Genomic DNA, 21,216 nt, shown 5'->3' with positions numbered 1-21,216 from the left:
ATATTATTACTTTCATTAAATTCTTATATCTATAATTCAAACTTAGATTTTAAAAACCTTTTAAAAAAGTAATACCAGTTAATCCCTTTTTTATCACAATTTCCCCTTTTATATACAATATTCTTTTTATATATTATATTACTAACAATAAACCCAGACTTCTTTTTCCCTTGTAGATCATACTCTTTTTCTTTTTATTATTAACTACCTACAAAGACTAATATATATAATAGATTATACTCTTAATTTAATTATTTCAATTTCTTTTTAGCCTTTTTCTTCTCTTTTTCTATTTTAATTATATATATAATAAATAGTTCAGGATACTTTCCTAAGTATATATTTCCAAAGAACTGATTATAGTTATATTATAGATTCGAAATAGAAGTTTATTTCACATCTTCATATTTATATTCTTTTAGGATACACTACATTCTATAAGTATTTTCTTTAAAGTTATATATTGTAGTTATATTAATAAAAGTAATTCTTTTAGGATTCTTTTTTAATATATCAAATAATTCTATAGTTTTTTTAATTCTCTTTTTTTGATATCCTATATTCAATTATAGCTTTTTTATAGATATAATATAAAAAAAACGATTTGTATATATAACTTTTCAAAAGGTTGAAATATAAATCTTTTTCTTATATATTTTATTCCAATTCGAAATATATTGATCTACAAATAGTATTCTATTATTTCGAATTACCTTAACTATAAAAATTAGTATTTGTTATTTATATAGTTCCAAAAGAGATTATTATTTTCGAATATATAAATTTTCAATATTCGATATATCAATCAATAAAGATTGTTTAGTTTTGTTATGTATATCATTCGATTTATTTCAATCTTGTATACACTTTCATATATCTTTTATAATTCTTTCCGAAAATTTATAATTCTAATATATTATTTCCTTCTGAACAGTAGTAACTCTAGCTATACATACAATTATTTGTTTAACTTTATCAGACATCTCTTTTCAATTAGTTTTAGATATTTGTAGATATACCTCTTTACTTCGTCAACCTTTATAAGGTATAATTTAATAATTTATATAAAATAATTGAATTTTAATTAAATTTAAAAGATCTAAAAGCTGAAAACGTATTCTCAATACCACGCGGTTTTGGGTTGTGCACGGACCCGGCATTCATCAAAAACACGCCCTCGTAATTCACATTCACATTCATATCAAATAGTTCAGTCGTACTTGTACACAAGAGATGAATAGGTAGATAGATACTTACATTCCTACCTCGTTACCTAGTATCTCAACGGCACACTGCAGTTTGGAGATAGATAGAGAGATAGAAGTAGGATATCCCTCGCATCTATCGTATGATATGATTGGACTCGATGATGAATGAGCATCTTGGATTTTGAAAGAATGTTTGGATCAACTGACCCGAGGTTACTGACCCCCATATTCTTCGATGCATTTTGATCTGTTTATCAATCTGTTTATCATTCAATCGGATGGAAGCAATTCGATAGCCGGTGACTCGGTCAGGAAAATGTCGAGGGATGGATGGATGGATGAGGGATACATACTACTTTGGAGGAAGGTTCCCCTTTTTACTCGTTTTTGGTACCGTAGGTTGAATCAGCGATCCTGGGAGATACATGGAGGGATATGCAATGATTGCAGATTTTTATGTAGGTAGACGTTGGGAAGATGTGTGTGTGTGTGTGAGTGTGTGTGAGTGAGTGTGTGTGTGTGTGTGTGTGTGTATGTGTTGATACCTAGTATTTAAATCGGCTTAGATGATGTACTTAGATGTAATTTGAGTTGTGATTGGAATACTAGATAGATGGGTACCTAGTAGTCAATAATGATCGAATGGATTAGTTCAAGTCCCAGAAGGCTGTGATTGTGGAAATGGAAATGGTTGTGCAAGTCCTTATTCTTATTGGTGTTGTGATTGTGTTCTTATCGGTTAGCTGATTCATCGTTATCGTTATCGGAGAAAGGATGAAGAGAAGAGTCAATGAATGAATGAATGAATGAATGAATGAAAGCACTTTGAGTTTGAATGCAGCTTTAAATTACTACGTCGCACGGGAGATTCCTTCATCCGTATGTTTTCATTGGATCTTGGGGGTTGGTAAGTGCATCCAGCCAATTGCTTAATTGTTCCTGTCAATATGTTACCTACTAGGTAGTGATTATCTACGATACCTACCTCGTCAATATATCTACTGGGTGTTAGAGTAGAGGATAGAGAGATGGATGTGTGTATGATAGTAGATAGTGTTCCTTTGAATATAAAAGCATCGATGGAAATGATGAATGGATAGAGAGTGCTTCTCTTATGTGTACTTATATATACACATATACACATATACACATACCTACTAGGTAGTACATACATATCTACCTATCTACCTACCTACCTGCCTTACATATGCGCAAGCACAAGCACAAGTTCAAGAGCACCGAAAGGAACGGAACTTCACTCAACACAGACCTCTACATAGTATTCTAAAAGAGCAGCCTTCACTTCCCAGCTCGAGATCTTTGCTTACTAGGGAGTGACTAGGCAGATTTCATTGTTTCATCATACCATTCATATCATTCATACTACTCATATCGTATACTACTCTACTCATACTACTCATATTCATACCACCCATATCATCCATATAAAGTAAATACCGACCGAATGAACTGGTAATAAATATATCTTCATCTTTTCTTTGGATCCTTTACCAAGACAATGTTTGACCTCACCTCTTCAATCTCCAAACTTTGAAATCAAATCTCAATCAACTTTATCAATTCCATCCCAAGCTACTCTTCTTATCATACACACCTCTCTGCCTTCGTTTGATCTCCTCCATCCCTTCAATCTTCAATCTTCAATCACAAGGCTCAATTCTCAATTCTCTCATCAAAAGTGCTAGTCCTGTATGTACGGGGTCAGTACTAGGTCACGACAAAGTCAATCAATTACAGTTCAGTCATCGTACCCACCCTCATAAACCTGCATGACTCTCTTGCTCCCAGCCCCAGTCCACCAGTCCACCAGGTCTCCATCTCCATCTCCATCTCCATCTCTCTCTTACTCTCTCTTAATCCTTAATCGCCATCTGAGCTTCAACCTCCTTGTACCACCACCACCACCACCACAACTTCGACCGGCACCTGGACTTTTTACTCCCTTCTCAATTTCCTCAATTTATTTTCCATCCCAACTGCAACTGACGGGAGCGCCATCTTTTCATCAATCAATACGGCAAAAGTCCTGTCAATATTCATTCACCAATCTTATCCATTCCAATTCTCTCGATTCATCATTCTATCTTACGCCTTACTGAAAGCCTTATTCGCAATCATGTCTGTTGCTTGAATTTCAAGTACCCACTTCAAATAAACCCCCTCCCCCAAATCCCAACAACCACCTTCTTTCCCACTTCACTGCCTGGGAGGATATCCAATACGGACCTCCATAATCTTGGTCCTCTACTACATCTAGAGATTGCAAAACTCTAGAACCCTCGAAAAATTTACTAGAATCATACTACGATGGATGCCCAAGTTATGTGGTATCTTGGAACCGCTTTATTTACCATCTAGAATCACGATTGTTGATGTGTGAGACTTGAGTAGGAGCATTATCTTTCTGCAAATACCAGCGCATCTTGCATTTGCTGCTGAACCGACAGCGTGCTACGATTCAACATCTACGTCAGCAATTATCATATAATGCATCAACATCCTCGTCCCTCACCTAGGACGGCCTCCCCAGCCTCGTCACCACAAACAAATCCAACTCGAACAAACAACCCTAGAGAAGAAGGTCGATCTGCCCATTCGAGAACACTATCAGATATGCCACACTATCAAGAAGCAGACGATGCAGGTGGAGATGGTGGATCCATGGTTGCTACTGGCCCAAGTCGAGAAGCGGTCAAGAGAATGGATCAAATCATATCAGTCAGTGATGCTCAATCATCATACATGCTCGTCCTCCATTCGAAACGGAGCTAACCTGACTTCTCTAGAATTTCCACACGAAAGCTGCAATCATCTTACTAGGATCGAGAGTAGGACTCCCGGTAGTCCTCAACAGAGATGGAACCGTGAAAGTTAGCAAATGGGTGTGTACTTTTTCCCTATCATGCGTTGCCCTTGCTGTTGTCATAAACTAACGATTCTCCCTCCGATAGTTTCAAATCGAAACCGATGATACCGATGCATATCGAGATGAGCTCAACACATGGCGAACGTGCGGTGGCTTCCAGAATCGACCACCACCACTTATCATAGAAACATACATCGATACTTCCCACTTGACGAAAAGTCAGAGATTGGTTATCGTAGATGATTTGGGAAAGCGATGGGATGCTTTGGATGCTCTAAGTGATTCGAGTAGTTCCGATGATGAACGTAGCGAAGTCATACTAGAACGTTGGAGAATTGAGCTCGGAGATATTCCTGGAGAGCAGCACAATAATTTTGCTCCTACATTACCCCTTCTCTACAAACAGTGTGTTGTTTTCTTTCGCGCATTGTATTCAGCATCCAAATTATTGCCGGCCCAGAAATTCAAAAAGAACATAGGAAAGAGTGGAGCGCCAACAAATTCATTGAGTGTTAATTGTCGTATCACAACCGGTAATACTCAACCACGTCGAATCGATGGCCTTAAACAACCCATCTTCGTCCACAGTGGTCCAGTTACCTCGACGCATAACCTTGGAACCACTGAAACTCCTGCCGGTCCAATTTTCGCCGAAGTAACATATCGAAATGATTGTAACTTTCGTGTTGATGATTCTGAATCTCTTCTCAGCTCTCGATTCATGGGTGCCGACGAACATTTTTTCACTCCTTCATTGGCAGCAAGAGGTGATTTGAGTCGTCGAAGGTCAACAAAGCAGCCTGAAATTGGTTCACTCCCAGCACACAAACAACTTACAGATGATTCCGGCCCAGTTCAAACATATGGAAGTTTATCAACATTCCACGGAAACGCTCCTCCACGAGGTTCGAGCCCAATATCCGCCTTGAGAGCTCAGAGACCCATAGGATCAGATACGAGCTCCCCGCCTATGGGATCTTTACCACAATCACGACCCTCACTCGGATCGAAAGGTTCCATAAAGTCATTGGAAGGTATCGCGATGGCGAGGAGACCATCATTATCGTTTCAGCCATTCAAAGCTGGCTCACTCTCTTCCTCTCCCAGCCGTGCCACTTATGCTGGTGAAACCTTGCCTGCATCTCCAGGGTCCTTGCCAAGGCCATCTGGAATTAGTGCACTTGCACAAGCAAGAAATCGTTCATCTCTCATAGCTGGAATGCCGGCTACGTTGAGAGGGGGCCCAATGGCCGCAGACAATGTTGTTCCCACATCTGTCTCAAGCTCACCAAAACCTGCTCCAATTCGTTACAGCAGTAGTTTTAGTCATCGTCGTGGCAGATCATCTTATGGAGCAGCTAGTAAAACAGGAGAAGATGATCAAGGAAGCAGTGGTAAACAAAGTCTCTCATCTTCCGTGCAACCAGGTTCTGGTATTCTTGCAGAAGCTGGAACCGGTGGTAGTTCGGGATCCTTACAAACTGATGATGACAATATATCGGACTTTTTGAAACTTTTGGAAAGTAAGAAAACCTTACAGAGTTTCGAACCTTCTGGAGAAGCATCAAGAAAAAGAGCCACTGCACAATTATCCAGATTTCAATCAATGCGCGATTCACATAATGCTTTGACAGATTCCATGGCTTCATCAACAATGCTACAAAGATCATCAAGTTCTTCGAGTCGGCAATTATCCAGTGTACCCCCTATGGTTGCTGCTACTTCAATTTCAGCAGGATCATCTCCCGGTAAACCCATCTCACCACACACTCCTCACACTCCCGCCATTCCTTCACGATTAAGTGCAAATTCAATAGCTGAGTACGATCAACCACGAAGACCAAGTCGACGAAGTAGGACTTCAGAAGCAAGATTAGATGATGTGGAAGATAGTGATCATCCAAATGATGCTGGAACAAATGCTATCGATATTCCTACCTCACCTAGACCGTACTACCCTCACGCTCGAAGATCAAGTTCTGTTGCTCAGCAACATCGATCGTTGGCAATCGATGATGAATTGGGTGATCTCCCATTTGGGGTGCACAGAAGTATAAGCTTAGGAGCCGATGATCGGGAGCCACCAAGTTTGAGTGCCCTTTTGAACATTGGACAAGCTTCTGAGGAGGTAGAATCACCAACTGGACAATCTTCATCTCAACTTCAACCTGCTCCTCGAATCTCCGAAGGTACCACTGCCATGTCTCGTCAAACTTCATCATCTTTGGAAGCTCATGATCCAGATGTTCCTCAAGTTTCTCGATTCAGTGGTCCAGGTTCTGCAAACTCACCATATCGACCACGCATTGGTAAAACTGGTGGCCGTGGAGTCACTCCACCACAAACCGGTTCTTTCTCTAGCCTCCTCGTAGATAGAGGAAGTGGAAGTGGTAGTGAACGAGCTAGTGGTGGCAGATATAGTTTTAGCAGGGGACAATATGAACCAGATGATGAGCCATTACTCTTTGACATGAGTGAGATTGGAAGAGATCGAAGAAGTATTGACGAGGCCAGAGGCTACGAAGCAAATAGAGGAGGAGATTCTGGCTCAAGTAGTAGAAGAGGTAGTCGATGGGGTAGGTAATTTATTTCAACATACGAAGCGAACATGGAGACCGGATTCTTCAAGAAGTTGCGTTTCGAACAATTGATGCATTATACGTCATTTACGATACGATTATAAGATATGTTGTATAGCTTGGAGATACATAGCGAAGTGCGCGTTGATTTTATTTTTATTTTTATAATCATCAGATGGAGTTGAAGGTTTATTGAATCCTTTCATCACGATTGTTTTTTATCGGATTGATCCTTCACAGGATGTCAAATGAGGATATTTGAATTTCTCTTCTTTTTTTTTTGGCGCATCTCGTCTTGTATTTATTTATTTCTCCCCAGAAGTGCTTTGGGAACAAGGGGAGGGTGGGTCATAAATTGAATGGATGGATGGGTAGTTTAGTGCGCATGGTTGGATTTGATTGATACCTTGGTGTTCTTAAGAGTTGATGGATAGGTATGGGAGGGTGGCAATGGATATGGAGTGTGTAGGGCCAATGAGGAATACATAGTATCAATTAACTACCTACATACTCGCATATTTATCTATATTATGAAGAAAGACACTCTACTCTGCTTTACTCTTATTTTAGGTGTCTATAGAAATTATGTGAAAGGTATTGATTTGAATGATTGATGAATGTGTTTTTTTAATACTTTGCTTTTTATTTATAAATGTCGAGTTTATTTAATTGATTAATTGTTTGATTAATTATTCCGAAATCTTCTAGAAGAGGCTTAAGAGAGAATATATACTATACTTACTATAATAGTCTATTTTTAATAAATATCGTCTTTTATAAATAAGAATCTTACTTTTTAATAAATACATATTTTATATAAATTAATATATTAATATGTTAATATAATTAACTCAATTATTATATATTCTATGATATTTTATAATCTTTCTAATATATTTAAATTAAAATTAATAATTTGTATTGTATATGTAAATAAATAATTTACTTATTATTTTATTTTATTAAAGAGAAATTAGAAAACAAAAATCGATATCTTGCTTTTTATTACTATTTTGTTTATAAGTTTATATAAATATAGTGTTTTATAAAATATATAGATGTCACGGCGCCAACTATATTGCCTTCATGCCTCAGGCATACACCATTAGCATGCCCTACTTCCTATAAAAAGGCCTTACCCTTTTATAGTTCTTTTATTCTTATAGTACAATATAAATCTTTATTTGTACCTTAACAATTTATATTATCTTTTTAAAAACTATTTTAATTTTATTTCTATTTCAAATCTATTAAAATTCTAATTTAATTGAATCGATCGGATTTATTGTTGTTTTGCTATATATCTTAATTATTATTGTTCTGAATTTTAATTACAATTATAACTAACTAGGCATCTGTATTTAATCTATCCCCTCAGTTTCTATTTTTGAACTATATTCTCAACTCTGTTGAAACCGATACCTTTCTATTTACAGATTTATTTAACAATCCAAGTACTATATATTTTGCAATTATCTAAATTGTATTTAAATTAATCAAGTTGTATATAAGTGTATTCTAAATCTAAATTATTAATATCCAGATCAAAGTTAATGAATTAAATAATACAATTAGTATATTGAAAATCGCTATTCGAAATAATCTATAGACTTTGTATTGCTATAAATACCTTACTATTTCTAAGAAGTTTAATAGCAATGAATAGGATATTATAAAGTGTTAAAATTAATATATTACATTTTGTAATATTATTAATTATTGTTTAATTACAAATTACAAAAATAAATCGGAATTTCAAAAAATTATATTTCTTATTAATCTATTTTTTGATTCTATTTATATAAATAATCAAATATATTTCAATATAATTATTAATAATCTATATAATTTCAATCTTTAATTTTCTAAATAATATATTATTATAAGTATCTAAAACAAATTGAATAAACAATATCAAATTCTTAATTTTTTTTATAAGGTTTTTATAAATTATAATAAATATAGAATAAAAAAAACTTTATTTAGTAATTTCATTATTAAGTTTAAATAGCTTGTTATTAGATATAAAAAAACTATTAAATAGTAGGTTATAGATTTTAAATTTAAGATTTTATAAGAATTGATTAATATATTTATCAATTATTCAAATAAATCCTTTGTTGTTAATATTGAGGTGTGGATAGTTTGGTGATAAGATATTTATAATAATTTAGAGGAAAAAGTTTATTTTAATAATCAATAAAAGAATTAAGATACTAATTTTGATTATAATTATTTTAATAATCAATAAAAAAATCAAGGTATTAATTTTAATTGTAATTAATCGAAATTTTATAATAGAAAACCGGTTATTGTTATACCTCCTTTTATATCTGATTTTTTTAATAATCTTATATAATTAGATACTGTTTAATCAAATCAATACTTTTCAATTTGTTATATTCGAAAGCAATATATCAAATTCAGCTTTTGCCTTTATTATAAGAAACTAAATTATATTAAAAGCAATTGTAAGGAAAAACGAGTTAATGATGTAAAATATAATATTAATATTATTATAAGATATATTCCTTATACTAATTGTTTTCTTGTAATTAATTAATATAAAAACCCTGGATTTAATCATAATATTATTATCTTTTTATATCAGAATTTGTTTTTATTTACTGATTATTCTTTAGTTATACTATTATGTTATACCTTCTCAATTCCTTTTAGCTTTATTTGAATATTTAATCTAGAAGGTTATATTGAGGGTTTTATTTATTTAAAGGAGAGTAATAGCTCGATTTTCCAGTTGGATATATTAAAAGATTGATTTTGATTTATAATTATAAATTGAGGTTTTTTATAAAAAATTTATTTTTGTAAATTAAAAGATTGATTATATTTAAAGATTCTTTATATTTTAAATTAATAAATAACAAATTTCTTAAAATCTTAATAGAAATCTCCCTTGCACCTAATATAATTATCTCATTTGTTAATTTTGTAGATAATAAAACTATAGGTTATAGTTTTATTAATAGAAAAGTTATCTTTAAGTTTTGAATACCTATATATTCTTTTTTCTATACCTATTATTTACTTCTAACTAATAATAAATCTTTTAATATTCTTTTTCAATATATATTTCTGGATATATAAATCAACAACTATAGGGAGATAGGTCTATTCTATATCACTACTTTATCAGTTGTAGACTTTATAATTCTTAATCTTCTATAACTCCAATATTACAATTTTATTATTGATTAATTAATAATAATATTCAAATTTATATTTATATATTATTTAAGGTATTACTATCCCGCTAATATTATAGTAACTATTATTCCCGATATAAAAAGTACTTAAAAGGTAATTTTATTAAAAAATAATAAAATTATATTTTATATCTTTAAATCTTTTTTATAAAAGCTTATTCCAAAATCAATCTTTATTGAAAGAATTATTAACAAAAGCTTTGAAACTATTTTGTTATTGTTTTGAGATCAATCTATAATCCTTGAAACTATTATTAAAATTTCAAAAATATTTAAATCTGAAATATTCGAGTTAATCTTTAGAAATACTTCATAAACCTTAATGCTTTTGGAAAAGTCTAATAAAAAATATAATATCTAATAAAAGTTAAATAATATTAGATACCTTACTACTATTGGTTTTATTCAATTTTATAAAGGTTAGAATATATATATTATAAAACTAATCTAAAACAAATTAGATATTACTTACAAATTATATTAAATATTAATAAATAATTCTATTTAATTATATTATAATATTACAAAAGCAATATTAAGAAATTTATAAAGAAAACTTATTGCTCAATATTATTTACAATTAACATTTAAAGTAGATTATTATTTTAACTATATAACTTATATATAGGGTTTCTATTCTTATTTATTAATAAGCTTTTCTTTAAATATTTCTGGAATTATAAGATTGAATTTATATTAGGTAAGGAATTATTATATAATAAAGAATATTCAATGTTTTTAATTGAACTTTAGGTTATATATAAATAATTCAATAATAACTTGAATAAGAGGTTTATTCGCAAATCCCAATCTAGATCAATTATTTTATTTTTATTAACTATAAAGCCTAGAGAAGGTATTTATATTTATTAAGATTATTATAAATTGAATAATATTATTATTAAGAATTAATATTTTTTATTATTAATTAAAAAGACTTTTAATATTTTATATTATATAAAAGTTTATATCAAATTGAATATTATTATTATATTTAATAAATTAAGAATTGTAAAAAAATATAAATAAAAAATAGCTTTTATAATTTGTTTTAGTTTTTTCAAATTCCTAATAATATTTTTTAATCTTTATAATATTCCTACTTTGTTTCAAAATTATATTAATTATATTCTTTTTGATTTTTTGGATAGAAATTGTATTATATATCTAAATAATATTTTGATTTACTCTATTAATATTACAAATTATTAAAAATAAATTTATAAAGTTATATAAAGGTTAATTAATATTGGTTTACAAATTGATATCGAGAAATATAAATTCGAAATTATATAAATTAAATACTTTAAATTGATTATTATATCTGGTAAAATTGAAATGGATTTAAATAAAATCAAAACAATTCTTAATTAGAAGTTATTGATAAAGCTAAAAGATCTTTAATATTTTCTTAAATTTACTAATTTCTATTAATATTTTATTCATAATTTTTCTAAAATTATAAAACTATTTAATTATTTATTAAAAAAGGAATTTATATAATAGTAAACTATTAATTACAAAATTATTTTTAATAATTTAAAATAAATATTTGTTTTTGCTTTAATTTTTGTTATATTCGATTATTATTATTGTATAATTATTGAGATAAATACTTCTGATTAGATTATAGAAAAAGTTATTTTTTAATATAACAATAAAAATCAATTATGATTAATTGCTTATTTTTTATCAAAATATAATATAGCTAAATATAATTATAAAATCTATAATAAGAAGTTACTAGTAATTATTAAGTCTTTAAAGGAATAGAAATTTGAATTATATAGAACTCAGGAATTATTCAAGATTATTATTAATTATAAAAACTTGGAATATTTTATATTAATAAAAATATTAAATTAGAAATAAATAAAATAAATAAAGTTTCTTTTAAAATTCAATTTTTATATTAACCAAATTATAAGATAATTCGCCCTAATATTTTTAGTTGAAAAGTAAAAGATTATTTTATATATATCAATCCCAATAATAATTGGATTAAGAATTGTTTATAAATAATGTTTCTAAAACAAGTATTTGATATAACTATATATAGGGATCTTATCAAATAAATAAATAATATTATAGATCTTGTTATAGCCCCTATAAATACTATTATCTCTAATATTAAAAAGCTAATCAATAATTTTATTAATAAAGCATACAATTCATTTATATTAGTTATTAGTATATATAAAATATTTCAGAATTTTACTATTTATTATTGATTATTAGTAATCAGAAAAGATCTTCGGATAGCTTTTTAAAACTATAAATTGATTAATAAACAAATATTCTACTAGGATTGATTATTCATTCCTTTATTTGCCAAGCTTTATATACAAATCATTTATTGAATATATTCAATTAAATCTACCAGGCACTCGGACTGTGTCAAAACTATAAATCTTGTCTTCTACATATACTGGTAGTCTAATATGATAAAAGAGATTGAAACTTATATATAAGTCTGTTAACTATATTTTTATATAAAGTCTTTTTGTCTTGTAGTCCCCGGATTTCTCGAATCTTTATCAATTCTATTTCAATTTTAGTTTAATATTTCTATTGATTATATCATATTATTATCTATCTGCAAATATTATAGCCACAAATACAATTATATAATTATTATCATTTATTACTTAACAAAAATATATCATTTCATATTAATAATCAGGCTATCTATAAAGAAACTTACTAATTATTTTATTGAAAAAGTCTATTGCTTATACAATATACCCGATAATATTATATTTAACAAAGGCTTATAGTTTGTATTAATATTTTAAATACATTTTTCTAAATATTTATTAATTATTTTAAAATAATTTTCCTCATTCCACCTCAAATTAAATAGTTAAATAGAGAGATTTAATATTATAATAAAATAATATTTATAAGTTTTTATAAATTTCCATTAGAATAATTGATATAACTAATTACTATTAATAGAGTTTATATTCAATAATATCATTTTAGAAATTATTGATATATTCCTATTTTTTATTAATTATAATTTCTGTTACGAATCGGCACCCAATTGCAGTTACGATCACTCACATGCATATACGCGTACATATACGATTACATATATATAGTTGATATATAAATATACTTAACAAATACTTTACTCCCGATTCTGTAATTATAGATTCTAAGAACAAATTGTATCTTATTCTTATAGTTTTTTTAAAACAAAACATTACATTATTTACAATTCCTATACAATTATATAGTCATCTAATAGCTATTCAAATAATACCTTATAACTATAATACCTTCTTGAATAAATTGTATATTAATATTATTTATAAAAAGAAGATCTATTTCAATTAAAACTTGATAAAGATATTTCCTCTAAATATATTGAATTACAAGTATTATTACTATATTTAATTCATTTATCTCAAAAGGACTTTATTACTCTTCTTTTATAATTAGTTATACTTCCTTAGTCAATAATAGTTAATCTTAATAAAGTAATAAACACAATCTCTTTAATTTGAATATAAATATTAATAAATATAAAAAGAGCAAATAGTTAAAAAACAATTCCTTAATTAAGAAATTAACTTTTAAGAATAATATATTGATATATACTCATTTATTTTAAAAAAAAAAATTATTGACTTTTATAAACTATAAAGCCTTATAAAACAAAATAATAAAGCTTAAAGAAGAATTACTACAATATAATCCTAATATCGTTTATTTATCTCAATTTCTCTAATTCTGATAATAATATTATATAGATTCCTTAAAGAATTATAAAATCCAAATTCCTGATATTTTAGTTACTTTTATTGAAAAAACATCTTTTATTATTAGAAAAAAGAAGAATAAAAAAAAACTCTGTTTATAAAATTAGTTTTTATAATAATCTTTTTCAAATATTAATAATAGATTCTTCTTAATTCTAATTACTTTACTAATCGACCTATAAATTCAATAAATACCCTTCTTTTATTTTCCCATTACTACAATAAAACATTTGTATATTCCAAAGCCTATCAATCTTTCATCTAAACTTAAAAATAATATAAAACCGAAAGCAAGCCTTTAACAACTATTAATCACAGAATGACTTGAATTTTATAAAAACTTATTTACTTCAAAACCGTAATAATAATTCTATATAATAAAATAAACTAAAAAAGAAATATAAGAATATATATTCTTGCTATATATACAAATCCCCTATTTGATAAATCAGTAATTGATCAACCAGCTTATAGTTATTTACAAAAACCCAATTAAGATCAATTACACCCATATTAAATATAAATATTGGATTATACTGAATAATACACAATACAGAAATTTTCTGGTATAATATTATAAATTTAGATTATTAATTATACAAACAAGAATTATTAATTCAATAATTCTCGTTTGTAATCTAAAAAAAAAAATCTCTAATTTCCTTTAACAAACTATTAATCTTTATATTTAATAATATTATATTATAAAAAATCTAATTCATAAATTTATTAAAATCAATAAATTCAAAGTTATACTTCAGAAATATAATTATAATAAAATGATTAAAGAAATTTCTTTTAGAAAGTTATTTAATAAAATCCTTTCATTGATTTTTCTCAGAATTGCTTTTTACTTATTAGGTAATCCAAATCTATTTATTTAGATCTTATATTCCTTTTATATTTTTATTGATTATATAAGAATTTTTAAATTAAATAATATTTTATCTTTAAAAAATAATTTCAATTATAATATATTTATCTTTATATTGAAAGTGAATTATAGTTTTATTTTATATATAGATAATATAAGTTTTATAATTAAAATTTAAGAAATTAAAGAAAACAAAAAGTTTTATAATATAAAAAAAAATATTGAGAAGGATATCAATCCAAATATATAAGCGGAAGCTATCAAATCTATTTATATTATTGAAAATCAGTATTTAAATTAAGATATTTAGATAAAAATTCCTTTCTAAGTATAGTTCGAAATATAAAATTTTTTAATTTAATAAAATTAATAAAAAATGATTTTATAAATCTATTATATATATTTTTGAGGAATAAATATTTATATTATATTTAAATATTTATAGATTCTAAAACAAATAATTATACTTTTATTAATAGAACACTTCTTTCATTATTATTTTCTATATTTAAACTTTGTTTTAAATTGCTTGAACTATTAATTAAAATCAAAAATTATAATAATACAAAAAGCAAAACTATTATTTATTTAATTTTTCTTAATTTTATAATTAATAATCAATAATAGTTCTATTTGCTATTTCTTATTACTAATTTGGATTTATATAATATAATCTTAAATGATAAATGGTTAATAGAAACCCGAGTTAAAATTGATTATTTTAAATAATATTTTGAATAGTTTTTTAAATATTTTTTTATTATTTCTTTATTAAAAAATATATTTTTAATTAAGGATAGCTTATAATAATTTAAAATCGATTACTTGAAATAAAAAGATATTGACAATTGGAATATTTAATTAAAAGAAATATATTATTATATTAATAATGGATAGTAGAAAATAATATTAATTATATTTATAATATTTATTATATCTTTTTAAAAGTTTAATATAATAATCCCTGGTGTGGTCAAATTTCCGATTTCAATTAATTTAGGGAAAAAATCTATTTTCAATTAAATCTATATTCAATTTATTTATAAATCTTTTTTATTATATATTTCCAATATATGCAATATATATGTATTCAAGCTAATTCAATTTCAGTTTATCTACAAAAAAAATAAGAATTATAAGATTTTTATAATTATCTATAAAGAGATTAATAATATTATCTTAAATTGTAAATTTAATTAGAATAATAATTATTGAATTATAATTACTATTGTCTTTCTAAATAATTCTAAATCAGAAATTATTATTATTACAAATATTAAGATGAAATCTTTAATTCTTAAGGTTTATTAGTAATATCATTGAGTATTCTTTAAATGTGAGTTTAATATCCTATCTCCCTTTTAATTATATAATTATAAGATTATTTTTAAAAAAAAAGATAAAAAAATTCTTAAATATAATTTATTATATAAAATATTGCTCAAATAATTTGAAATTATTAAAGAATATATTATTAAAAATCTTATTAAAGGATTTATAAAACTCAGTTAAATACTATTTATAATATTGATTCTTTTTATAAAAAAATCAAATAAAAGCTTAAGATTTTATATAGACTTTAAATTGCTAAATTCTTTAATGTGTAAAGATAGATACTCTTTATTTCTCATTAATAAAATATTTACACAATTTGTTAGTATAAAGGTGTATATCAAATTAAATATTTGATAAATGTTTTATTATATATGTATAAATCTTGTTTTTAAAGAATATATTATTTTTTATATTTAATATGATTTTTATAAATATAAAGTTCTATTTTTTGAATTGATAAATAATCTTGTAACTTATTAATAATATATAAATAATATCCTATTTGACTATTTAAATAACTTTTATATTACCTATCTTAATAATATATTAATATATTTTGAAAATGAAGATAAATACAAAGAATATATTAAATACATTTTTGAATAACTTAAATCTGTCGGATTATAAGTGAATTTTAAAAAGTGTGAATTCAATATCAAATATATTAAGTATTTAGATTTTATTATTTCTATTGATAAAGTATAAGTTAATTTAAAAAAAATCAAAGTAATTATTATTTAGATTTATCCTATTATTATAAAAGATATTCAATTATTCTTAGATTTTTGTAACTTTTATTATTAATTTATTAAAGATTATAATATAATAGCAAAATCTTTTTATGAATTTATAAAAGCAAATGTTAAATTTTATTTTAATAAAATCTATCAGAATATATTTAATATATTTAAAAATAAATTTATCTTTACTTCTTTTCTACAGTATTATAACTATATATTACTCTATATATTGGAAATTAATATATTTAATAATATAATCGCTAGTATATTCTTTTAGAAGTATAGCGATAAATAATTACTAATTACCTACTTTTCGAAAACAATAATTGTCACCAAATTAAACTATAAAATTCATAATAAAGAAATACTTATAATTATTAAATCCCTAGGCTACTAAAAAGCCGAACTTATTGGATTCTTATATTAGATTAAGGTATATATTAATTATAAAGCTTTTGAGTATTTTATATCTACTAAATAGCTAAATATTTGATAAGTGTACTAAACAGAATTATTTATTAATTATAATTTTATCATTATATATCGTACTAGAAAGAATAATCCACTCGCAGATATACTTATTTATTGTACTAATGAATTAGATCAATAGAATAGTATTAAAAAGAAGAATCGATTACAATAGCTTATAAAAAATAATCAAATAAATACTAGAATTATATATAAATCTTTTCAATAAAAATCAAATATTATTATAAATCTCAATATAAGCATAATATCCCTGCTTTTCAATATAATCAATTATATTATCAAAACAAATAGATTCTATTTAAGTTTAAAAGCTTTATATAATTATACAATTAAATCGCATAAGTATTTTATTTTTATAAAAAGATTATTACTTTATAATAATTGTTTATATATTTCGAATATTAATAATTTACAAATTTATTTGATTTGTAAAGTTTATAATTTAGTTTTTATTGTATATTCTAATATAAAGAAGATCTATATTCTTTTAATTAAATAATATTATTAAAAGAATATGATTTTTATAATTAATTAATATATATAGAATTATTATAAATATAAATACAACTCTATTTCTAAAGATTATATTCTTAGTTTATTTTATTTACTTTCTATTTCTATAAGAGTATAGTAATATGTTATTATAGATTATTGTAATTTCAATAAAAATAAATATGGTTATAATAATATATTTATTATTATCAATTGATTGATTAAATAGGCTATTTCGATATTCTATTATAAATCAATTGATTCAAGAAATTAAATCTATTTATATCTATATTATATATATAAATACTATAATATCTTAGAGTTTATAATCTCTAATTGTGATTCTTAATTTATATTAATCTTTTAATAAGAATTTAATAATATTTTAGAAATATAAGTTAAGCTATTTATTGCTTATTATTTGTAAACTAATAGTTAAATCGAGATTTATAATTAATATTTTTAATAATACTTGTGATTCTTTATAAGCTATTATCAAAATAATCAATTTGAATTTCTATTAATAATTGACTATATTCAACTTATATTTCCTTATAAATTATTAGATGATTAATCCCTATACAAAACTTTATATGATTATTTACCCTACAATCTCTAAAATTAGAAACTCGACTTTATTATATCTATTAATAATTTGAATATAATTAATATTAAAGAATATATTAAATATAATAAATTAATATTTAATCAAACAAAAAAGAATATTTTGTATATATAAAAAAAGATATTTCAATTAATTAATTTATATTATTGTTTAATTAATTTTAATATAGGAGATTATATATAGCTTAGTATAAAAAACTTTTTAATATAATAATCTTCAAAAAAACTGAATTATTTAATTTAGGGTAAATTCAAGATTATTAGTTAAACTAGAGATTTCTTTTAATTAGATCTATTATTTACTATAAAAATCTATTTTGTATTTCTATTTAGTAAATTTTGTAAAGTAGTAAATAATTTATTTCTGAATAAATCATTGAATTATTGCCTTTAATTAATATTATCAATAATACTGAATAAAAAGTGGAATATATTTTAGCTATTAAAAAAATATATTGATAATTTAAATATAGAATATTATAGTTAAATATTAATGATAATCTTATTTGATATTCTATTTTTGATCTTAAAACTGTTCTATATTTCCTTTATGATTTTTATTTACAAAATCCCTTTCTATTAAGACTTTTTGTATATCTATTTGAATAGATTTGTTTCTATAAAAGTGAAAAGAATGATTATAATTTTATAAATAATAATTAATATATAAATAAAAAAAATCAAAATTTTTTTTTATATATTAAAGTAATAAAGAAATCATAATTTTATAAATAATGGAAAAGTAATTGAATAAAAACTAAATTATTAAAACAATATAATAAAAAATATCTTTTTTTTACCTTAATAGTTTTAAAGTAAGTTAGAGAGAAAGCTTTTATAGGTATTAATGATTATAATTGGATAAGATATAAAAGTAAAGATTAAATAATTTAAATCGAAATATTAGCTAAATTTCTAATTAATAATAATAATAAAAATATATAGAATAATTATAAATTAAAAAACAAAATAACTTTTAATTATAATATATATAATAATATAATTGAGCTTATATTTAATTGTTTATAATTATTTATAAATTATTAAAAGCTTTATTTTTATTTATATTATAGCAAGTCAATGTTATTATTCTAGTTTATTTCTCTATTCCATAGCTTTGATTATATAATATTCTATATTCTTTCAAATAAAAGTAATAAAAAGTATTTCTTTTAAAATATAATTTCTTAATTTTTTTTATAAATTAAATTATTAAAAAAAGAATTAATTTTATTAAAAATTAATAAAATTATAATTTATCTTTATTATATTACTATATTTAATAATAGTTGTTTAATACTAAAGAAATATCTCATAAATCTTTTAAAGAATAAGTACTTATATTTATGCTTATTAATAAGATAAAATAGGTAATAAGTTTAATTAAATGATTAATTAGGAATTTGATAGTATATATTGCTTTCTTATTGAAGATATAGTTATATATACAGTTCATATAAATCCAATTATTCTTCTAAATATATTGTTTTTGTTAATAATCTTTATTTAAAGATTCTAATTTATTAATATTAATAAAGCTAATGTCTTTATAATAGAATATATCAAATTTGTAATTAGATTAATTTTGATATAAAGTCTTTATAATCTTTTTTTTAATAATTTTCTATTATTATTTTTAATATTATTAAAATGATATATTACTATAACTAATTTGTTAGTAAACTCTTTTTTATAATTATTAATATAATTAATTAAAGGATTATATTCTTTTTTCAAATTCTACCTAGAAATATAATAAAATGGGTATATCTAATAAACAAATTAAAGATTAATTTCATTTTTAAGGGTATTATTCTTAATAATTATAATTATATTTATTAAATAAATTGATTATATACTAAAAATAAATAAATAAAAACCTTATTTATATTTCTTATTAGAATTATAATTATTTTTATAATAAAGTTTTTCTTTTTCGAACTTCTTTCTCTCGGCAGGCTGTTTGTTTTGTATAATAGAAAAAGCAGTTGTTCTCTTTTTTATAAATTAAATAGAAAAACAAATCAATAAAATAAATATAGAAAAAATTATAAATAATTTATTATCATATACACATTTTCCCACTATTAAATCTATATTGATAATAGTTTATTTTTATTATTATATTTCTTTTTAAAATCAAAAATATATTAACTAATAAATATAAAAGGGTTAATTAATTAAAAGAAATTTAAAAGAAAAAGGGGATTTAATTAATCTATATACTTATAGAATTCAATTAATTATTAAACTACAAAATGGTTTTCTTTATTTTATATATACCTTTTTATTGTAAAAAAGAAAAACTTATATATATATTTATTTATTATATTATTATAATCAAATAATAATAATACTATTTTATGATTATCAATTTAATAATTAAAATAGATAATTATAAAGCTTGAGGGCAAGCTTTTTCAAAAAAAAGAATAATATTATAGATTAATATCTAATTGTAATTATAATTATATATATATATATATATATATATATATATATATATATATATAATTATATATATATAATTGATATATAGATATACTTGATAAATACTTTATTTCTAATTCTATAATTATAGATTTTAAGGACAAATTGTATTCTGCTCTTGTAGTTCTTCTAAGGCAAAGCGTTACAATTTCTATCTGTAATTCAGAGTTGAACTCTCCTTACCTGTTTTACTGAATTTTTTATATTAATAGAAATACAAATTCCTAAAAACTAATAAAATTACAGATTGGTTTGATATTATTTTAATAAAACTGAAAGTTTTGATTATTTAAATTATTCAGAAGTATAAAGATTATATAAACAAGATGTATATTAATATCTTTCTATATAAAAAAGGGAATATGGTATAGGTTAGTATTAAAAATATAAAAACTAATTGATTTATAAAGAAAGGTGATAATAAATAAATCAGGCTCTATAAAATTCTAAAAGTTTATAAATACATCTATCTATTCTAATTATTTATTATTTTTAAAATCTTTT

At 23.9% G+C, this 21,216-nt stretch overlaps 1 protein-coding gene across 1 annotated transcript; it reads left to right on the top strand.

The window, feature by feature from the left end:
- The first annotated feature begins 2,570 nt into the window (after positions 1–2,570).
- EAE98_006152 (uncharacterized protein) lies at positions 2,571–7,282 on the top strand. Its single transcript, XM_038953774.1, has 3 exons — positions 2,571–3,947; positions 4,016–4,111; positions 4,181–7,282. The coding sequence occupies exons 1-3, from the start codon at positions 3,717–3,719 to the stop codon at positions 6,677–6,679; spliced, it is 2,826 nt and encodes a 941-aa protein (XP_038810169.1). The 5' UTR covers positions 2,571–3,716; the 3' UTR covers positions 6,680–7,282.
- Positions 7,283–21,216: the final 13,934 nt, after the last annotated feature.

Source organism: Botrytis deweyae (genome assembly GCF_014898535.1).
Source record: "Botrytis deweyae strain B1 chromosome Unknown BDEW_012, whole genome shotgun sequence".
Lineage (NCBI taxonomy): Eukaryota > Fungi > Ascomycota > Leotiomycetes > Helotiales > Sclerotiniaceae > Botrytis > Botrytis deweyae.
This window is presented reverse-complemented; position numbering and strand designations above follow the sequence as displayed.

Excerpts from the sequence above, each read along its gene's own strand:
- EAE98_006152 (XM_038953774.1), top strand. The coding sequence starts at position 3,717 with ATGCATCAACATCCTCGTCCCTCACCTAGGACGGCCTCCCCAGCCTCG. Across the intron at positions 3,948-4,015 it reads GAATGGATCAAATCATATCA|AATTTCCACACGAAAGCTGC; the intron begins GTCAGTGATGCT and ends TGACTTCTCTAG. Across the intron at positions 4,112-4,180 it reads CCGTGAAAGTTAGCAAATGG|TTTCAAATCGAAACCGATGA; the intron begins GTGTGTACTTTT and ends TCCCTCCGATAG.